This window comes from Stegostoma tigrinum, chromosome 15, assembly GCF_030684315.1.
Source record: "Stegostoma tigrinum isolate sSteTig4 chromosome 15, sSteTig4.hap1, whole genome shotgun sequence".
NCBI lineage: Eukaryota > Metazoa > Chordata > Chondrichthyes > Orectolobiformes > Stegostomatidae > Stegostoma > Stegostoma tigrinum.
Genome location: NC_081368.1, coordinates 4,399,987 through 4,420,604, shown reverse-complemented (window position 1 = coordinate 4,420,604; position 20,618 = coordinate 4,399,987). Strand labels below are relative to the sequence as shown.

Below are 20,618 nucleotides of genomic sequence, written 5' to 3'. Positions count from 1 at the left end.
TATATTTGTTCAAGACTATGTTACCCTTTATTAAATATGACCCATCGCTATCTGCTTTCAAATCTCTCATTGTATGTCATAATTCACCAAAGCTAACCATTTGAGAACACCAGTCCCGATCTCCCAATACAGCACTACCCCTCTACCTATGCCCATCCCTGAATGCTGCTCACATCATTCCTGACATTTGCAATTTGTTGTGGATTATGATGAAATTGTTAACCAAGATATTTTTGTCATGCCATTACAGGATTGTTTAAGCTAGAAAAGGCAACAGAACAACCAGAACCAGGTAAACACCCTGTACAATGTCAATAATTCTGCTTATCTGAGCATTTGGAATGTATGCTGAATTCTTTTGATTTTTTTAAACATGTTTAATGTTTGACTGCAACTGCATTAAGACAAAATAAAAAGTAAGTTGCAGAGCAGCAGTGACTATGCAGACTCCAGGTAAGGTAGGATGAAAAGGCGAAAGCACTGTTGGTTCCAGATGAAAAGTTAAAGGGGCAGGAAGATGAGGCGTAGGGTATGCAGGTGGTGACTGGGATCAAGGAGTGTAAGTCACAAGGGGGAAATGTTGTGGAAGGAGTGGCGGTGATTCGTGTTTGGGATCTTGTGGAGGATGTTTTTGTTTCCTTTTGTTTCTCTGCATGAAATGGTCTCTCATATCCTGATTTCCTGTTTATTAAGGAAATGGGAATGACGGAAATATTTCTGATTTCAGGGTTTGGAATTTCTGCTATGTGGGGAGAGTGGGGAATGTTTAATTCTGAGGAGGTCAATCATTGTGTGTTAGGGGAATTTGAATGGGACAGTATGACTGGGGATGCAGTTTCTGTCTATACTTCATGTTTGAAATTTTAAAGAGATTATTTTTGGGATCAGGTTCCTTCGGCTGGATGGAGAGGGAGAAATCCTGTCTGGTGGGAAATACGCGGTTTAGTATATAAGGAATGTTGATGGAATTTAGAGTTGGGTGAAACGTTAGAAATCCTGCAATGAGTAACCCGGCTCCTAACTCAACAAAGCCTATCCAAACCATACAAGACCTAAATTAAATGTGTGACACTATACATTTGCCTGAATGATTACAGATCCCATAATACTCAAGAATTTCGACCGCATACAACACAATGTAGCCAACTCGACTGAGACCCCATTTGCTAACTTTATCCTTCACTCAATCCACTTCCAACAAATGATGGCAGCAGGACTTTCCACACACCCTTACCACCAGAAATGACAAAGAGGGCAGATACTTGGGATTGCCATCACATGCAAGTTTCCTGCTGAGTTGCATTTTGACTTTGAACTGTAATTGTCATCATTTCCTGACACTGGATGCACATTCTGCAACTACTTTTGAAGCTGCACTCTGTGTGTGTTTATACCCCAGAACCACAGCCTGCATCAACTCGAGGTCAATAAAGGACCATAACTGCTGACGCAGCAAGGGCTGCCCAAATCCCACAAAAAGATTTTAAAAGGTAGCTGCGACAAAGTGTTACTGAACATTGCACAGCATCTGCAAACATCCTCAACTCCGATATTCTGTTAGAAATTTATTGAGAAAGCAGCTGTGAGGAGTTTCTGCAAGGCTTGAGGAAGAACAGGAGCCTGCCAAGATTCGGCAAAAAAATCACTTCTGCAGCTTGTTATCTCAGATTCTCCAGCATCGGCAGCTCCTACTATCTCTGAACCTCTTTATCCGTGTCTCTTTTTCTCCCCCTCCCCCTACCTACAAAGACAAACAGACTATTGGTTGTAAACTGTCAATCATAGAACATAGAACAATAAAGCGCAGAACTGGCCCTTCGGCCCTCGATGTTGCGCCTCGGTGAACTAATCTAAGCCCGTCCCCCTACACAATCCCATCATCATCCATATGCTTATGCAAGGACTGTTTAAAGGCCCCTAATGTGGCTGAGTTAACAACATTGGCAGGCAGGGCGTTCCACGCCCTTACCACTCTCTGAGTAAAGAACCTGCATCTGACACCTGTCTTAAATCTATCACCCCTCAATTTGTAGCTATGCCCCCTCGTACAAGCTGAGGTCAGCATCCTCGGAAAAAGACTCTCACTGTCCACCCGATCTAATCTTCTGATCATCTTGTATGTCTCTATTAAATCCCCTCTTAGCCTCCTTCTCTCCAATGAGAACAGACCCAAGTCCTTCAGCCTTTCTTCATAGGCCTGCGCTCCAGACCAGGCAACATCCTGGTAAATTTCCTCTGCACCTTTTCCAATGTTTCCACATCCTTCCTGTAATGGGGCGACCAGAACTGTACGCAATATTCCAAATGAGGCTGCACTAGTGTTTTGTACAGTTGCAGCATGACATCACGGCTCCGGAACTCAATCCCTGTACCAATAAAACCTAAAACACAGTATGCCTTCTTAACAGCACTATCAACCTGGGTGGCAACTTTCAGGGATCTATGTACATGGACACCAAGATCCCTCTGCACATCCACACTACCAAGAAACTTTCCATTGACCCAGTATTCTGCCTTGCTACTATTCTTCCCAAAGTGAATCACCTCACATTTATCCATATTGAATTCCATTTGCAAACTTTCAGCCCAATTCTGCAGTTCATCCAAGTCTCCCTGCAACCTGCAACATTCTTCCACACTGTCCACCACTCCACTGACTTTAGTATCATCTGCAAACTTACTAACCCATCCACCTATGCCTGCATCCAAGTCATTTATAAAAATGACAAACAGCAGTGGTCCTAAAACAAATCCTTGAGGCACACCACTAGTGACCTGACTCCAGGCTGAATATTTTCCATCAACCACAACTCATTGCCTTCTTACAGAAAGCCAGTTTCTAATCCAAACTGCTAAATCTCCCTCAATCCCGTGCCTCCACATTTTCTCCAATAGCCTACCATGTGGAACCTTATCAAAAGCTTTACTGAAGCCCATGTACACCACGTCAACTGCCCTTCCCTCATCCACATGCTTGGTCACCTTCTCAAAAAACTCAATAAGGTTTGTGAGACACGACCTGCCCTTGATGAATCCATGCTGACTATCTCCAATCAAATTGTTGCTTGCTAGATGATTATACATCCTATCTCTTACAATCCTTTCCAAAACTTTTCCTGCAACAGAGGTAAGGCTCACAGGTCTATAATTATCTGGGTCATCCCTACTGCCCTTCTTGAACAAGGGCACAACATTTGCAATCCTCCAGTCCTCTGGTACTGAACCTGTAAACAATGAGGACTCAAAGATCAAGGCCAAAGGCTCAGCCACCTCCTCCCTAGCTTCTCAGAGAATCCTTGGAAAAATCCCATCTGGCCCAGGCGATTTACCTACCTTCACACCTTCTAGAATTGACAACACCTCCTCCTTACTAACCTTAATCCTTTCAATTCCAGTAGCCCGTAACTCAGTCATCTCCTCTACAATGCTCTCCTGTTCCTCAGTGAAAGCTGATCAGAAATAATCATTTAGCACCTCTCCAATCTCCACAGGGTCCACACACAACTTCCCACTTCTGTCTCTGACTGGCCCTATTCCTCCCCTAGTCATCCTCATATTCCTCACATACCTATAGAAAGCTTTAGCATTCTCCTTTATTCTATCTGCTAACGTCTGCTCATGTCCCCTCCTTGCTCTTCTTAACTCTCTCTTTAAATCCTTCCGAGCCAATCTGTAACTCTCCATTGCCTCATCTGAACCATCTCATCTCATCATCACATAAGCCTCCCTCTTCTGCTTAACAAGAAATACAATTTCTTCAGTAAACCACGGTTCCCTTACCTTATCCCCTTGTCACTTTACAGCACTATGTCTTCAGCTTTCTTATCCCCACCTGTTCCTGAATCCTGGAAACACCTCGCCCCATGTTTGTGACTTATAATAGCAGTTGATGTTTTTGTTCACTAAAACATTTTTCTTATGCCCATGTAGAATTTTTGGCAGTTAAAAAACCACCAGACAAGGCTGTACCAGGTAAATATCCAGAAGAATATTGTTGGTTATGTTAATCTTCTATTTCGGAATGTATAATGACTTGTATTGATTTGTTAGATTTTTCTTTTTAATGTCTAACTGCAGTTGAGTTAATGCATCGTGAAAAATAGGTGGCAGAGCAGCGGTGACTGTGCAGCCTCGAGGTGAGGCAGGATGAGAAAATGAGAAGATCATTGGTTCCAGATGAGAAGTTAAGGGGGCAGGAGGATGTGCAGGAATATGGGGCACAGGGTATGGAGGTGGTAGTTAGAATCAAGGAAAGTTATCGGCAAGGGAGAAATGTTGTGGAGATAGGGACATGTTTGTTGGGTGGAGTGGATGGCAGGGTTGTGGGGAATGTTTTTGTTGCCTTTATATCACTACATAAAATAGTCTCTTAAATTGCCAGACCCTGATTTCAGGTTTAATATGGAGCTGGGCTGAGGGAAATATTCCTGCTTTCAGGACTTGGAATTTCTGCTTAGTGGGGCAAGTGGGGACTATTTGTCCCTGAGGAGGTCAATTATCTGGTTATGCTGGGGGAATTTCAATGGGACAATATGACTGGGGATGCAGTTTCTGTCCAGCCTTCATGTTTGGAATTTTGGGAAGATATTTGTGGGATCAGCTGTCTTTGGCTCGATCGAGAGGGATTATTCCCCTTTGGTGGGAAATACATTGTTCAGTGCATCAGGAATGTTAGTCAGAATTTAGAGCTGGATCAGAGGCTAGGAATCATGCAATGAGTAAGCCACTTCCTAACTCAACAAACCCTAACCATGCTGTAAAAGACATAAATTAAAAATGTGAAGGGATATAATCTGTTTGCGTGAATGAGTGAAGATCACACAATATTCAAGAATTTTGACTGCATACAGCACAAAGTAGTTGACTAGACTGGCATTCAAAGAACAAGCAAAGAACAAAGAAAATTACAGCACAGGAACAGGCCCTTCGATCCACCAAGCCTGCGCCGATCCAGATCCTCTATCTAATCCTGTTGCCTATTTTCCAAGGATCTGTATCCCTCTACTTCCTGCCCATTCACGTATCTGTCTGGATACATCTTAAATGACACTATCGTGCCCGCCGCTACCACCTCCACTAACAATGCATTCCAGGCACCCACCACCACACCACTTGCTACTGCTACTTCGACTATTCATTCAATCCACCCTTCACGGATAGTGGCAGCAGCACTTTCCCAAATCTGAGAAGCCTATCATCTGAAATGACAAAGGGGGCAGATACTTGGAATTGCCGTTACATGCAATTTTCCTCCTAGTAACACATAATTCTGACTCAGAACTATAACTGTCATCCTTCACAATCATTGGGTCAGCTCCTGTAGCTCCTTTTAAAACAGCATTTTGGGTGCACCTATACCGCAAGAACAACAGCAGTTGGAAAAGGTATCTTTCCAACACCTTCTCAAGTTCAGTTAAGGAAGAGCCATAGTTGCTGACCCAGCCAATGCCACCCAAATCCTGAAACAAATTTTAAAAAGCATCTGTAAACAAATGCTACTGAACAGTGCACATCATCAGTGAACATGCGTATCTCTGATATTCAGCTAGAAATTCATTGAGGAAGCTGCTGTGAGGCAGGTCTATAAGGCTTGGGGAAGAAAAGGAGCCCACTACTGCACCCACAAGATTGCCCACCAAAATTCATGAAAAGGCATTACCTCTTTATCACGTAGGACACCTCTCTCTGTCGACACACACACCATTGCTTGTAAAATGCACTGGTGGAAAGTAAACCATAATCCTCCACCACACAATCCCCTTGTCATTTTGCAGCGCACTGTCTTCAGCTCCCTAATCCCCACTTGTTCCTGAATTCTGATAACGTCTAGACAAATATTTCTGATTTCCTAGAGAGGGTTATAACAGTTGATGTTTTTGTTCAGTAAGATATTTTTCTTATGCCCATGTTGAATTTTTTGCGATGAAAAAGTCAATGGACAAACAGTGCCAGGTAAATATCCAGAAGAATGTTGTTAATTTTGCTCATCTCTGTCTCAGAATGTGTAATGACTTATTTTGATTTTATTGTTTCATATTTTTAATGTAAAACTGCAGTAGAGTTAATACATAGTGAAAAGTAAGTTGCAGAACCACAGTGACTGTGCAGTATCCAGGTGAGGCAGGCTAAGAAGCTGAAGAGATCATTGGTTCCAGCCAAAAACTTAAGTAGGCAGGAAGACATGCAGGGAAATGGGGCACAGGGTGTGCAGGTGGTAATTAGGATCGGGACATGTAAGTATCAAGAGGGTAATGTTATGGAGGGATGGAGGAGGTTTTTTGGTTGGGCACTTTGTGGGATGCTTTTGTTTCCCGTGTTTCTCCGCACAAAATTGTCTCTTGCATCTGGATTTCCTGTTTATCAGTGAGGTGGGGATGAGGGAAATATCCCTGATCTCAGTGTTGGAATTTCTGCTGAGTGGGGAATATTCGATCCCAAGAAGGTCAATTGTCTGGTTGTGTTAGGGGACCTTGAATGAGACAGTATGATTGGGGATGTATTTTCTGCCTGGGCTTTGTGTGTAGAATTTTGAAGAGATATTTTTAGGGTCAGCTTTCTTCGACTGGATGGAGAGGAAGTATTCCTTTCTGGCACACATGGCACCTTTCCCTGCAACCACAGGAAGTGCTACACCTGCCCCTTTTCCTCCCCATCACCTCGATCCAAGGACCAAACAAACCTTTCACATCAGGCAGAGGTTCACTTGCACATCTGTCAATGTGTTCTACTGCATCTGCTGCTCCTGATGTGGCCTTCTATACATCAGTGAGACCAAGCTGCTCCGAAACCACTTTGTAGAGCACCTGCACTCAGTTCACAACAAACTACAACACTTTCCGTTCACAAACTACTTGCACTCAACGTCCCACTCTCTGAGTGACATGCCCATCCTGGGCATCCTCCAGTATCACATGAAATTCACCCGGAAACTGGAGGAGTAGCACCTTATATTCCACCTCAGGAGCCTACATCCCAATGGGTGGACTTTACCAGTTTCAAAATCTCCCCACCCCTGGCCTTATCCCATGACCAACCCTCCGTCTCATCTCCCCTCCTTGACCTGGCACAGCTTGCCCATCTTCTCTTCCACCTATCCATACCTCCCACCTCACTAACCAGTCCCCACTGCTGCCTACCTGCACTCACTTATCACCATTCCACCTACCTTTCCCAGTCCCACTCCTCCTCTCTATTTATTCCAGAGCTCCCTTCCCCCCACCCCATTTTTGAAGAGGGTTCCCAACCCAAAAAGTCAACTGTCCTACTCTTCTGATGCTGCCTGACCTGTTGTATTCCTCCATCTCCAATATGTCCATCCAGGTTAACCCAGCTGGCACATATCTTCTGAACCCTTCCTATTTGTGTATTTGTCCAAATGTCTTTTATATGTTGTTAATGTACCGACATCAACCACATCCACTGGCAGCTCATTCCATATGCATACCACCTTCTGTGTTAAAAATGTTGCCTCTCAGGTCCCATGTATTCTTTCTCCTCTTACCTTAAACTGATGCCCTCTAGTCCTCAATTCCCCAACCATGGGAAAAAGACTGAGAAAAATGTTGGGTTAAAAGCTGGAAATCTGTAATGAATAACCCACCTCCCAACTCAAGCCTCTCTACACTGTACAAGTCACAAATTAAAAGTGTGTTGGAATGCTATCCATTTGCCTGGATGAATGCCGATCCCACAATACTCAATACTTTTGACTGCATACAGCACAAAGTAGTCAACTAGACTTGATCCCCATCAGCTACCTTTTTAAGGATGATGTCAGGGCGGTAGTAAGAGATGATACAGGTTCTACTGAACAAAACGTTGAATCCATTTGGGTGGAAATTAGGAATAGCAGGGAGAAAAAGTCACTGATAGGTGTGGTCTATAGGCCACCAAATAATGACACTGTGGTGGGGCGGACAATAAACATAAATAGTTAATGCATGTAAAAATGGTACAGCAATTATCATGGGGGATTTTAATCTACATATCGATTGGTCAAACCAGGTCGGTCATGGCAGCCCTGAGGAGAGGTTTATGGAATGCATCCGTGATCATTTCCTTGAACAATATGTAATGGAACCTACGAGGGAGCAGGCTATCCTAGATCTAGTCCTGTGTAATGAGACAGGAATACAGATGGAGCTTGAGAAGGTTAAATCCAGTACCTCTGTCCTGTTCTTAAATAAAGGAGATTATGAAGGAATGAGGGAGGAGTTAGTTAAGGTAGAAGGGGGGCAAAACTTTATGGTGGGTCAATTGAGGAACAGTGGAGGACTTTCCAAATGATTTTTCACAGTGCTCAGCAAAAGTATATTCTAGTGATAAGGAAGAACTGTAGGAAAAGAGAGAGCCAGCCATGGATGTCTAAGGAAATAAAGGAAAGTATCAGATTGAAAAAAAAACGCATATAAAAAAGCAAAGAGTAGAGGGAAACTAGTAGACTGGGAAATCTTTAAAGGCCAACAGAAAGCCACAAAAAAAGTTAGAAAGAAATGTAAGATAGATTATGAGAGTAAACTAGCTAAAAATATCAAAACAGGTGGCAAAAGTTTCTGTAAATATGTAAATTGTGAAAGAGTGGTGAAGGTAAACATTGGTCCTTCAGAGGATGAGAAGGCCAATGTAATAACTGGGAATGAGGAAGTAGCCGAGACATGAAACAGTTATTATGCGTCGGTCTTCACTGTGGAAGTCACAAATAACATGCCAAAAACTGATAGGAAAAAGGTTACAGCAGGTGAGGCAGTGCTGGGCAAGCTAATGGGGCTAAAGGTAGGCAAGTCTCCTGGCCCTGATGAAATGCATCCCAGGTTACTAAAAGAGGTGATGGAGGAAATAGCAAACACACTAGTAATTATTTACCAAAATTCACTGGACTCCGGGGTGGTTCCTGCAAATTGAAAGACAGCCAATGTGATGCCACTGTTTAAAAAAGGAAGTAGACAAAAAGCAGGTTAACTATCAGCCAGTTAGCTTAACCTCGGGAGTGGGGAAAATGCTTGAATCTATCATTAAGGAAGAAATAACAAGACATAAATTGTCCCACTGGGAACACCCAGCATGGGTTCATGAAGGGTAGGTCATGTTTAACTAATTTGGTGGAATTTGGGGAACCTGTGGATGTGGTGTATCTGGATTTACAGAAGGCATTTGACAAGGTGCCACATCAAAGGCTGTGACATAAGATAAAGTTGCACAGTATTACAGGTAATGTATTGGCATGGATAGAAGATTGGTTGACCAGTAGAAAGCAAAGAGTCGGGATAAATGGGTGTTTCCCTGGTTGGGGGTCAGTGACTAGTGGTGTGCCTCAGGGATCAGTGTAGGGACCACAATTGTTTACAATTTACACAGATGATTTGGAGTTGGGGACTAAGTGTGGTGTGTCAAAATTTGCAGGTGACGCGAAGGTGAGTGGTAGAGCAAAGTGTGCAGAAGACACTGAAAATCTGCAGAGGGATATAGGTAGTCTAAGTGACTGATGGCGTACATTATTGATAAATGTGAGGTCATCCCTTTTAGTAAGAAAAGCAGGAAAATAGACTATGTTTTAAATGGCAAAAAATTGCAGAACGCTGCTGTGCAGAGGGACTTGCGTGTCCTTGTGTATGAATCGCTAAAAGTAGGATTGCAGGTGCAGCAGGTAATTAGAAAGGCAAATGGAATTTTGTCTGCCATTGTTCAATGGATGGAGTTTTAAAACAGGGAGACTATGCTGCAGCTTTATAGGGTCCTGGTGAGGCCACACCTGGAGTACTGTGTGCAGTTTTGGTCTCCTTACTAGACAAGAGATATACAAGCACTGGTGGGGATGCAGAGGAGATTCTTTTGGTTGACTCCAGAGTTGAGAGGGTTGGATTATGAGGACAGACTGAGTAGACTGGGATTATACTCATTGGAATTCAGAAGAAAGAGAGGAGATCTTCTCTAAACATCTGAGATTATGAAGGGAATAGATAAGGTGGAGGCAGGTGAAACCAGGACTAGAGGGCATAGCCTCAAAATAAAGGGAAGCAGATGTAGGACTGAGGTCAGGAGGAACTTCTTCACCCAAAGGGTTTTGAATCTGTGGAATTCTCTGCCCAGTGAAGACGTTGAAGCTACCTCACTGAATGTTTTTAAGACAAGGCTAGATAAATTTTTGAACAGTAAAGGAATTAAGGGTGACTGGGTGGGTAAGTGGAGCTGAGTCTCAAAAAGATCAGCCATGATCTTATCGATTGGTGGGGCAGGCTCCAGGGGCCAGATGGTCTACTCCTGCTTCTAGTTCTTATGTTTTTATCATTCACTCAATCTAGCCTCGACGTACACTGACAGCAGTAATTTCCAAACCTGCGAGGCCTACCACCTGAAATGACAAAACAGGCAGACAATTGGGATTGCTATCACCTGCAGTTTTCCTCTTGGGTCAAACATCATTCTGACTTGGAGCGATAATTGTCATCCTTCACTGTCATTGGGTCAACATTCTGCTGCTCCTTTTAAAACAGTACTCTGGGTATTTCTAAACCCCAAGAACTACAGCAGTTCAGGAAGGTTACTGACCGCCGCCTTTTCCAAGTCAATTAAGATTGGGCCATAATTGCTGATGCAGCTGGTTCCACCTGTATCCCACAAACAACGTGTAAGAAGTGCCTGCAAGAAACTGATACTGAGCGTTGCACAGCATCGGGACAGTCTGTTGGAAATTCATTAAGAAAGCAGTTTAGAGGTGTGTCTGCAAGTTTTGAGGATGTATGGGATTCCACAACCCATCCGCAACGACGCCCACCAAATTCACCAAAAGGTATCATTTCTTTATGACTCAGGACACGTCTGGCTCCCCCACCAACGCCCACCCCAGACACCATATCTCATAAAATGTGATCGTGGAAAGAAAACCATAATTTTCCACTCCACAATCTGCTTGTCATTTTGCAGCACACTGTCTTCACCTCTTTTATCCCTGCCTGTTCCTGAATTCTGGAAATATCTAGCCCAATATTTGTGATTTCTAATAGACTATTACAACATTTGATGTTTTTGCTAACTGAGGCATTTTCCTTATGCCCTTGTAGAATTATTTGTGGTAAAAGAGACACCAGACAAAGCAATACCAGGTAAATATCCGGCAAAATGTTGTTAGTTTTGTCGATCTTCTGTTTTGGAATCTGTATTGACTTATTTTAATTTTTTTTGTTTCATATTTTTAATGTTTAACTGCAGTTGAGTTAATCCATAGTGAAAAGTAAGTTGCAGAGCAGCACTGACTGCAGTATCCAGGTGATGTCCAGTATCCAGGCCAGCCATCTTTAGCTGCTTCATCAATGATATTCCCCCTATTACAAGATCAAACAATGAGATTGGGTAGTCACAGCGAGCAATGTTTAGCACCATTCGCTACTCCTAAATACTGAAACAGTCTAGTTCCAAATGCAGCAAAAACAGGTCAGTATCAAGACATCGGCTGATAATTGACAAATGACATTTGTGCGACTTGAGTGGCAGGTAATGACCATTGTCATCAAGTGAAAATCTAACCATCAGGCCTTGATGTTCAGAGGAATTAGCATTGCTAAATCCCACACTGTCAACATCTCACAAGTTACTATTACCAGTTGGTAAAAGCAACCTTACAGTGGCTAAAAGAGTAGGTTAGAGGCTTGGAATTTAGTACTGAGTAACTGGCCTCCCATTTCTCAATACCTGTTCCATTACTGGACAGAAAACATATGTGTTGGAATACTCTCCATTTGCCTGCACAAAGGCAGATCCAACATATTCAAGAAGATCAACATAATCCAGGACAAAGCAATCTGTTTGATTGGCAATCTACAACCTTTAACATTCACTTCCTTCACCATCAATGCTCAGGTGCAGCAGAGTGCACCATCTACAAGATGCACTGCAGTAACTCACAAACTCAGTCTCTTTCAATAGCACATTCCAAACCCAAAAACCCTACTATATGAAGAAGAAGGGCACAGACACTTGATAAAATAAAAAAACCCAAAAGAACTGTGCATGCTTGGTATCACCACTCCCTGCAAATTCACTTTCAGGCCACATACCACCTCGACTTGGAATGACATCACTGTTCTTTTCCTGTTAGTGGCTCAAAGTCCTGGAACTCTGTTCCTAACATCATTGTGGGCACCCTTGCATCCCAAGAACTGCAGCTGTTCAAAAAATTAACAAAGTAACCAGCTACCAGCTTCTCCAGAGCCATTAAGGAAGGCAAAAAATGCGATCAAAGCACATGTGCCATGGCTTTCTTTAACAAATTATGAACAGTTGTGATCGTAGCCCTGATCATTGTGCTATCCCAGTCATGATAGCCTGTCATCATGAGAATAATCATTTATTTTCCTCTCATTTCTGTCTGTTAACCAATTTTCTTTCCAAACTACTTTAGGTACCCCAATCTGATGTGCTTAAAATTTATTCATTAATTTAAGTATGATCCTTGCAAAAGCCTTTGGAATATCTACAGATCTAGGCCAAAGATGTGCAAGTTAGGTGGATTTGCCATGCTTAATTTCCCATACAGTCCAGAGATGTGCAGGATAGGTGGGTTAGCCATAGGAAATGCAGGATTATGGGTGAGCCTGGGTGAAATACACTCCAGGGGATCAATATTGACTTGATGGGCTGACTGGCCTCCTTCTACACTCTAGGGATTCTGAGTTCTAATTTGAATTTAACAATATTGCAAGTAAAATCCTCAAAGCAGGTTGTCAAACATGGTTTCCCTTTCATAAATTCATGTTGATGCTTCCAAATCATAGCATTACTTTGCAAGTGTCTCATGATGACATTCTTTTTAATAGGTTCCAACATTTTTCCTACTGCTGACATTACACAACTATGATGTAATTGTTTCCATTTTCTCTCTCACTTCTTTCTCATGGTGCTATCACTAGACTATTAATGCAGAAACTCACCTGATGTTCTCAGGACTAAGGTTCAAATCCTGCATGGCAGTTGGTGGAGTTTGAATTCAAAAAGGAATCTAAAATTCAGAGTGCAATGATGACCATGAAACCATGTTGTGGGGAGAGAGGTGATGTTTGGTGTGTGTAGTGGGTGGACAATACTCAAGAATTTTGACTGCATTCAGCACAAAGCAGCCAACTAGACCGACACCCCACCTGCTCCTTTATTATTCATTTAATCCACGCCCAACATTTACTGAAAGCAGTACTTTCCAAACCTATATCCTTACCATCTGAAATGACAAAGAGGGCAGATACTTGGGATTGCCATCACCTGCAAGTTTCTTTCTGAGTCACACATCATTCTGACTTGGAATTATAATGTTATCTTTCACCGTTGTTCGGCCAACATTCTCCATGCTTTTCAAAACAGCATTCTGGGTGTTTCTATATGCCAAGAACTCCAGCAGTTCAAGAACATGACTTGCCACTGCATTTTCAAGCTCAACTAAGAAAGGGTGATAATTAAATTGCACCAACAAATTTTAATGTGTATCTGTGAGAAAACAATGCTGAACATTGCACAGTATCAATGAACATCCTAATGGCTGATATTTATTGTGAGGTGTGTCTATGAGGCTTGAGGAAGAACAGGAGCCCAATACCCCATCTGCAACATTGCCCATCAAGATTTGCCAAAACGTATCATCTCTTTATGACCCAGGATGCCTTGATTTTTCCATCACTTCCCTGGACACCGTTTCTTCAAAAAAATGTGACGGTGGAAAGAAAACCATAATTTTCCATTCACAAACCCCTTGACATTTTGCAGCACACTCTGTTCAACTCTCTTATCCTCACCTGTTCCTGAATTCTGGACACATCTAGGCCAAAATTGGTGATTTCTAATAGACAATTTTAACAGCTGATGGTTTTATTCACTAAAATATTTTCCTTCTGCCCATATAGAACTTTTTGCAGTAAAAAAGATGCCAGAAAAAGCAGTACCAGGTAAAAATCGAGCACAATGTTGTTGGTTTTGCTGATCTTCTGTTCTGAATGTATAATGAATTATTTTGATTTTTTTGTTTCTTATTTTTAATATTTAACTGCAGTTGAGTTCCTACATAGTGAAAGGTATTTTGCAGAATGTCAATGTCTACTCAGTCTCCAGCTGAGGCAGGATGACAAGGTGAACAGATCATTGTGTCCAGATTCTCACTTCTTCTGCTTTGAAATGCAATGAACTATGGTGCATTGAAATATTTAAAAATCTGAAATGAAAGTTAGGGAGATACATTTTTCTCTCTCTTTTAAAAGTATCCAATGACCCAAACTAGTACTGGCACATATTGGGGATTGTGTGGTGTTTAAGAACCATGTTTCTCAACTGGGTTAATTCTGTGTCACAGCTATGCTGTTTTGCGGAGGTACTAGGCAGACTCAGCCACTCCCTCTGTGAAAGGAAAGCTATATGATTATCCCAAGCTACTCTTGTCTGTTTTCTCATATCTAATACTGGAAGTATCCCTTAAAAGTTAATTTTTTAACCCACTGCATTCAGCTCTGAATATCTGAAACAAGGAGGGGATTTAAGAAATTTGGCAGGCGGGAAGCAGAGATTTGGAATGAATGGGTCCTTTTCAGAGTGGCAGGCAGTGATGTGTGGGGTGTCACAGGTTTCAGTGCTACAACCCCAGCTCACAATATACTTGAATGATTTCGATAAAGGAATTGAATGCAGAATCACCAGACTTGCTGATGCTAAGCTGGGTGGCAGTGTGTGTTGTGAGGAGGATGCTAAGAGGCTGCAGGGTGATTTGGATAGGCTGGCTAAGTGTCCAAATACTTGGCAAATGCAATATAATGTGGATAAATATGGTCCCAAAAACAGGAATGCAGATTATTAAGTGAATGATGGCAGTTTAGGAAAAGTTGAGGTGCAATGAGACTTGGTGAGAATTCCATAGTGCCATAGTGGAACAGTCGCTGAAGGTTGGCATGCAGGTGCAGCAGTGGTGAGGAAAAATAATGGCATGATCTTTATAGTGAGAGGATTTGATTATCAAAGTACAGATGTCTTGCTACAGTCGTATAGTGCCTCGGTGAGGCCATGCCTTGAGTATTTAGTGCAGTTTTGGTCTCCCAGTCTGAGGAAGAATGTTCTTGCTATTGAAGGAGCTCAGCGAAGGTTCACCAGACTGATTCCTTGGATGGCAGGACTGACATATGAGGAAAGACTGGATCGAATAGGAAGACTTTCGAGAGATAATGCCCAAATGTTTGCAAATGGGACTAGATTAATTTAGGATATCTGGTCAGTGTGGACAAGTTAGAGTGAAGGATCTGTTTCCGTGCTGAACAACTCTATGACTGGACTTGTCCTCGCTGGAATTTAGACAAATGATGGGGGATCTCATAGAAACATATAAAATCCTGGACAGGCTAAATGGGGGAAGAATGTTCAGAACAAGGGTTCACAGTTTAAGAATAAGGGGTAAGCCATTCAGGACTGAGATGAGGAAGAATTTCTTCACTCAGCGAGTTGTGAATCTGTGGAATTCTCTCACACAGGAAGCAGTTGGGGCCAGTTCATTAGATGTATTCAAGAGGAAGCTGGACATGACCCTTGCAGCTAAAGGGATCAAAGGGTATGGAAAGTAGGGGGGAATGGGATACTGAGATTGCATCATCAGCCATGATCATATTGAATGATGGCGAAAGGCACAATGGCCAACTCCTGCCTGTTTTCCATTTCTCTATGTAAGGGGACAGGAGGATGTGTACGGAGAACGGAGGTAAAGGGTATGGAGGTGGTGATTAGGATCAGGGAGTGTAAGTGGCCAGGGGAAATGTTCTTGAAGGGAGGGGTAATGTTTTGTGGGTAGACAGGTTACGTGGGACATTTTTGTTTCCCTTGTTTCTCTACATGTAATCCCAATTTATCCTCCTAATCATATCCCAATTTCATATTTATTAGGTAGGTGAGATGACAGAAATATTCCTGATTTGAGGGTTTGGAATTTCTGCTGAATAGGGAGAATGGGTTTGATTCCAAAGAGATCAATTGTTTGGTTGTGTCGGGGGAGTGTGAATGGGAGATCATGACTGGGGATACAATTTCTTCATGTTTCAAATTTTGAGGAGAATATTTTTGACATCAGCTGTTTTCGGCTGAATGGAGAGGAATTATGTTGGGAAATACACAGTTTAGTGCATCAGGATGAGTAGATGCAATTCTTAACTGGGTCAGAGTCTAGGAATGCTGCAGTGAGTAACCCATCTCCTAACTCAACAAAGCCTGTACAAGACACAGGTTAAATGTGTGATGGAATACAATCCATTTACCTGGATGAGTGCAGATCCCATAATACTCAAGAATTCTAATTGCATACAACACAAAATATGCTGGCACCCCATCTGGTACATTTATCATTGACTCATTCCACCCTCCATGTACCCTGGCAGCAGTACTTTCCAAAGTGGCCCCTACCATATGAAACAACAGAGGGTAGATATTTTGGATTGCCATCACCTGCAAGTTTCCATCTGAGCCACACATCATTCTGACTTGGAATTATAATTCACATCCTTCACTGTCGTGGGTCAACATTCTGCAGGATGACAAGGTGAAGGAATAATTTGACCAGGTGTGAAGGGGGAAAGGATAGGAAGGTAGAATTGATTAAATGTAAGGAGGATAGAAGACAAGAAGAAGAAGGAGGAGTAGAAAGACGATGGCTAAATAGAGGGAACATAAAGTTAGGAATGCTGATTAGTTTGGTTTGACAGCCCAAACTCCCTTGAAGTTGTGTTGAATCCTCCTCATCACTTATACAGTTTTGTGCCATCAGCAGATTTGGAAATATTGCATTTAGGTGCAACTTCCTAATCACATTTATGGAGATGATCATCTAACCCTAGGATATCACTGGGGTAGTGTTTTAAACCCAGCCATTTTCAGCATCTTTATCAGTAACATTCCCTCCATCATAAGGTCAGACTTGGGGATGTTTGCTGATGACTACACAATGTTCAGCATTATTCACAACTTCTAAATACCAAAACAGTCCATTTCCAAATGTAGCCAGAGCAGAACAATATCCAGGCATGGGCTGATAAGTGACAAGTAACGTTTGTGCCTCATGAGTGCCAAGCAATGACCATCTTCATCAAATGAAAATCTAACCATCAATCCTTGATGTTCAGAAGCATTAGCATTGCTAAATCCTACAGTGTCAGCTTTTTTTTATTCATTTGTGGGAAGTGGGCATCACTAGCTGGCCTTTATTTATTACACATCCCTAGTTGCCCTTGAGAAAGTGGTGGTGAAATGCTTTATTGAACTGCATCAACCCACAGTGCCCTAAGGGAGAGAATTCCGGGAATTTGACCCAGCAACAGTGAATGAACAGTGATACATTTCCAAGTCAGGATGGTGAGTAACTTGGAGGGGAACTTGAAGGTGGTGGTGTTCCCAGGTATCTGCTGCCCTTGTCTTTCTAGATTGAAGTGATCATGGATTTGAAAGATGCTATCTGATGTTCTTTAGTGAATTTCTGCGATGTATCTTGCGGATAGTACACACTGCTGCTACTGAGCGTCAGCGTTGGAGGAAGTGGATGCTTGTAGATGTGGTGCCAATCAAGTGGTCAGTTTTGTCCTGAATGATGTCAAGTTTCTTGAGTGTTGTTGGGGACACACTTATCCAGGCAAGTGGAGAGTATTCCATTTCACTACTGACTTATGCCTTGTTGATGATGGACAGGCTTTGGGGAGTCAGGAGGTGATTTTCTCGCCACAGTATTTCTAGCGTCTGACCCGCTCCTGTAGCCACTCTGTTTAAGTGGTGAATCCAGTTGAGTTTTTGGTCAATGACAACCTCAAGGATGTTGATAGCAGGGGATTTAGTAATGGTAAAAGTATAGAATGTTAAGGGGATTGTTTATGTTGACTCTTATTGGTGATAGTCATAGCCTGATTTGTGTGGTACAAATGTTAGTTACCACTTTTCAGCCCAAGCCTGGATATTGTCCAGATCTTGTTACATTTTAACATGGACTGCTTCACGAATGGTACTGAACACTCTGCACTCATCAGCGAACTCCCCACTTCTGACCTAATGATGGAGAAAAGGTCATTCATGCAGCAGTGGGTGACTATTGACCAAACTGTACAGGACCAGCCTTATGGTGGCTAAAAGAGTAAGTTAAAAGCTTGGAACAAAGTAATAGGTAACTCACCTGCCATTCCCTGATACCTTTTCCCTAACCACTGGACACAACACGTGTATTAGAATGCTCTCCATTGGCCTGGATAAGGGCATCTCCAACATCATTAAAGAAGCTCAAAACCATCCAAGACAAAGCAATCTGCTTCTTTGGCAGTCTACCTACAACCTTTAACATTCACTTCCTTCACCACCAATGCTCAATAGCAGCAGAGTGCACCATCTACGGATGCAGTGCAAGAACTCATAAACTTATTCTCTTTCAGCAGCATGTTCCAAACCTACAAACTCTACCATCTTGAAGAACAAGGGCACAGATGCTTTGTATCAGAAATAATGGGAGCTGCAGTTGCTGAAGAATCCAAGATAACAAAGTGTGAAGCTGGATGAACACAGCAGGCCAAGCAGAATCTCAGGAGCACAAAAGCTGACGTTTCGGGCCTAGACCCTTCAGAGGGGCTTTGTAACAGGCTTTGTACAGATGCTTTGTATCAGCTCTGCCTGCAAATTTCCTTCCACTTCACACACCATCCTGACTTTGAATTACAATACTGTTCTTTAGCTGTTGGTGATCAAAGTCTTGGAACTCCATTCCTAACATCATTATGGGCTCCTCTATATCCCAAGAACAGCAGTTGTTCCAGAAATTAGCAACCTAACTCACCACCAGTTTCTCAAGAGCGATTAAGGATAGACAGTAAATGCTGTCTGGGCCCATATGCCATGAATGATTTCTTTTAAATTGTTAACCATTGTGATCATTGCAGTACCCTGCTAATGATAGCATGGCATCATGATAATAATCCTGTATTTTTCTTTGATTTCTGTCTGTTAACTAATTTTCATTTCAAACCAGTATATCAACCCCAATCTATGTGTTGTTGTTTTATTTACTCATTTACATGTAACACCTTTGCAAAAGACTTTGCAAAATCCAGATATCTCTTCAACTTAATCAATCTTGCAAGTAAAATCCTCAAAACAAGTTGTCAAATGTGAATCCCTTTCATAAATCTACATTGACTCTTTTCAATTATATCATTACTTTGCAAGTTTCCAACCTCTGGAGAAAACGCATCATCCTCCAACACTTCCGCCATCTGTAATCCGACCCCACCACTAAAGACATTTTTCCATCCCCACGCTTGTCTGCCTTCCAGAGAGACCACTCTCTCCATGACTCCCTTGTCCGCTCCACACTCCCCTCCAACCCCACCACACCCGGCACCTTCCCCTGCAACCGTAGGAAGTGCTGCACTTGCCCCCACACATCCTCCCTCACCCCCATCCCAGGCCCCAAGATGTCTTTCCACATCAAGCAGATGTTCACCTGCACATCTGCCAATGTGGTATTCTGCATCCACTGTACACAGTGTAGCCTCCTCTACATTGGGGAAACCAAGCGGAGGCTTGGGGACCACTTTGCAGAACACCTCCGCTCGGTTCGCAATAAACAACTGCACCTCCCAGTTTCAACTCCTTCTCGCATTCCTTAGACGACATGTCCATCCTGGGCCTCCTGCAGTGCCACAAGGATACCACCCAAAGGTTGCAGGAACAGCAACTCATATTCTGCTTGGCAACCCTGCTGCCCAATGGTATCAATGTGGATTTCACAAGCTTCAAAATCTCACCTCCCCCTAATGCATCCCAAAACCAGCCCAGCTCGTCCCCGCCTCCCACTGCATCACAAAACCAGCCCAGCTTGTCCCCGCCTCCCTAACCTGTTCTTCCTTTCACCTATCCCCTCCTCCCACCTCAAGTTGCACCTCCATTTCCTACCTACCAACCTCATCGCCCCACCCTTGACCTGTCCGTCCTCCCCGGACTGACCTATCCCCTCCCTACCTCCCCATCTATATTCTCCTCTCCACCTGTCTTCCCCTCTATCCATCTTCGATCCGTCTCCGCCTCTCTCCCCATTTACTTCAGAACCCTCTCCCCATCCCCCTTTTCTGATGAAGGGTCTAGGCCCGAAAGGTCAGCTTTTGTGCTCCTAAGGTGCTGCTTGGCCTGCTGTGTTCATCCAGCTCCACACTTTGTTATCTCGGATTCTCCAGCAGTTCCCATTACCTCTGATTACTTTGCAAGTGTCTTGTTGTGACATCTACCTAACAGTTTCCAACATTTTTTTCTATTGATGACATTAAACTGCTGTGGCTTAATGGTCTCCATTTTCTCTCACATTTCTTTGTTTAAAAGCAGAATTACTTTTGACAATTTCCAGTCTGCAAGAATCTTAAAAGAACTCATAGACCTTTCAAGAATAACTACTAACTCCAAAGCCATACTGGGGAAACAATGGCCTGTTGCTATTATCGCTGGGCTGCTCATCCAGAGACGCAGATAACATTCTGGGGACCCGGGTTCCAATCCTGCCATGGCAGATAGTAGAATTTGAATTTCAAAAAATATCTGGAATTAAGGATCTAATGATGACCATAAATCCATTGCCAATTGTTGGGGAAAGCCCA

General features: G+C 42.8%; 1 protein-coding gene across 4 annotated transcripts in view; it reads left to right on the top strand.

Moving 5' to 3' along the window:
* Positions 1-422: 422 nt before the first annotated feature.
* Positions 423-20,618, top strand: part of LOC125458903 (mucin-2-like) — a 111,099-nt gene continuing 90,903 nt past the window's right edge. For 2 of the 4 annotated variants that reach the window (XM_048544729.2, XM_048544726.2), the window contains exons 1-4: positions 423-453; positions 3,931-3,972; positions 11,058-11,099; positions 13,884-13,925. In XM_048544729.2, coding sequence (XP_048400686.1) covers positions 441-453; positions 3,931-3,972; positions 11,058-11,099; positions 13,884-13,925 — 139 coding nt within the window. In that variant the 5' untranslated portion in view covers positions 423-440. The remainder of the gene's footprint in view (positions 454-3,930; positions 3,973-11,057; positions 11,100-13,883; positions 13,926-20,618) is intronic. The other 2 variants (XM_048544730.2, XM_048544728.2) reach the window with 2 other exon arrangements.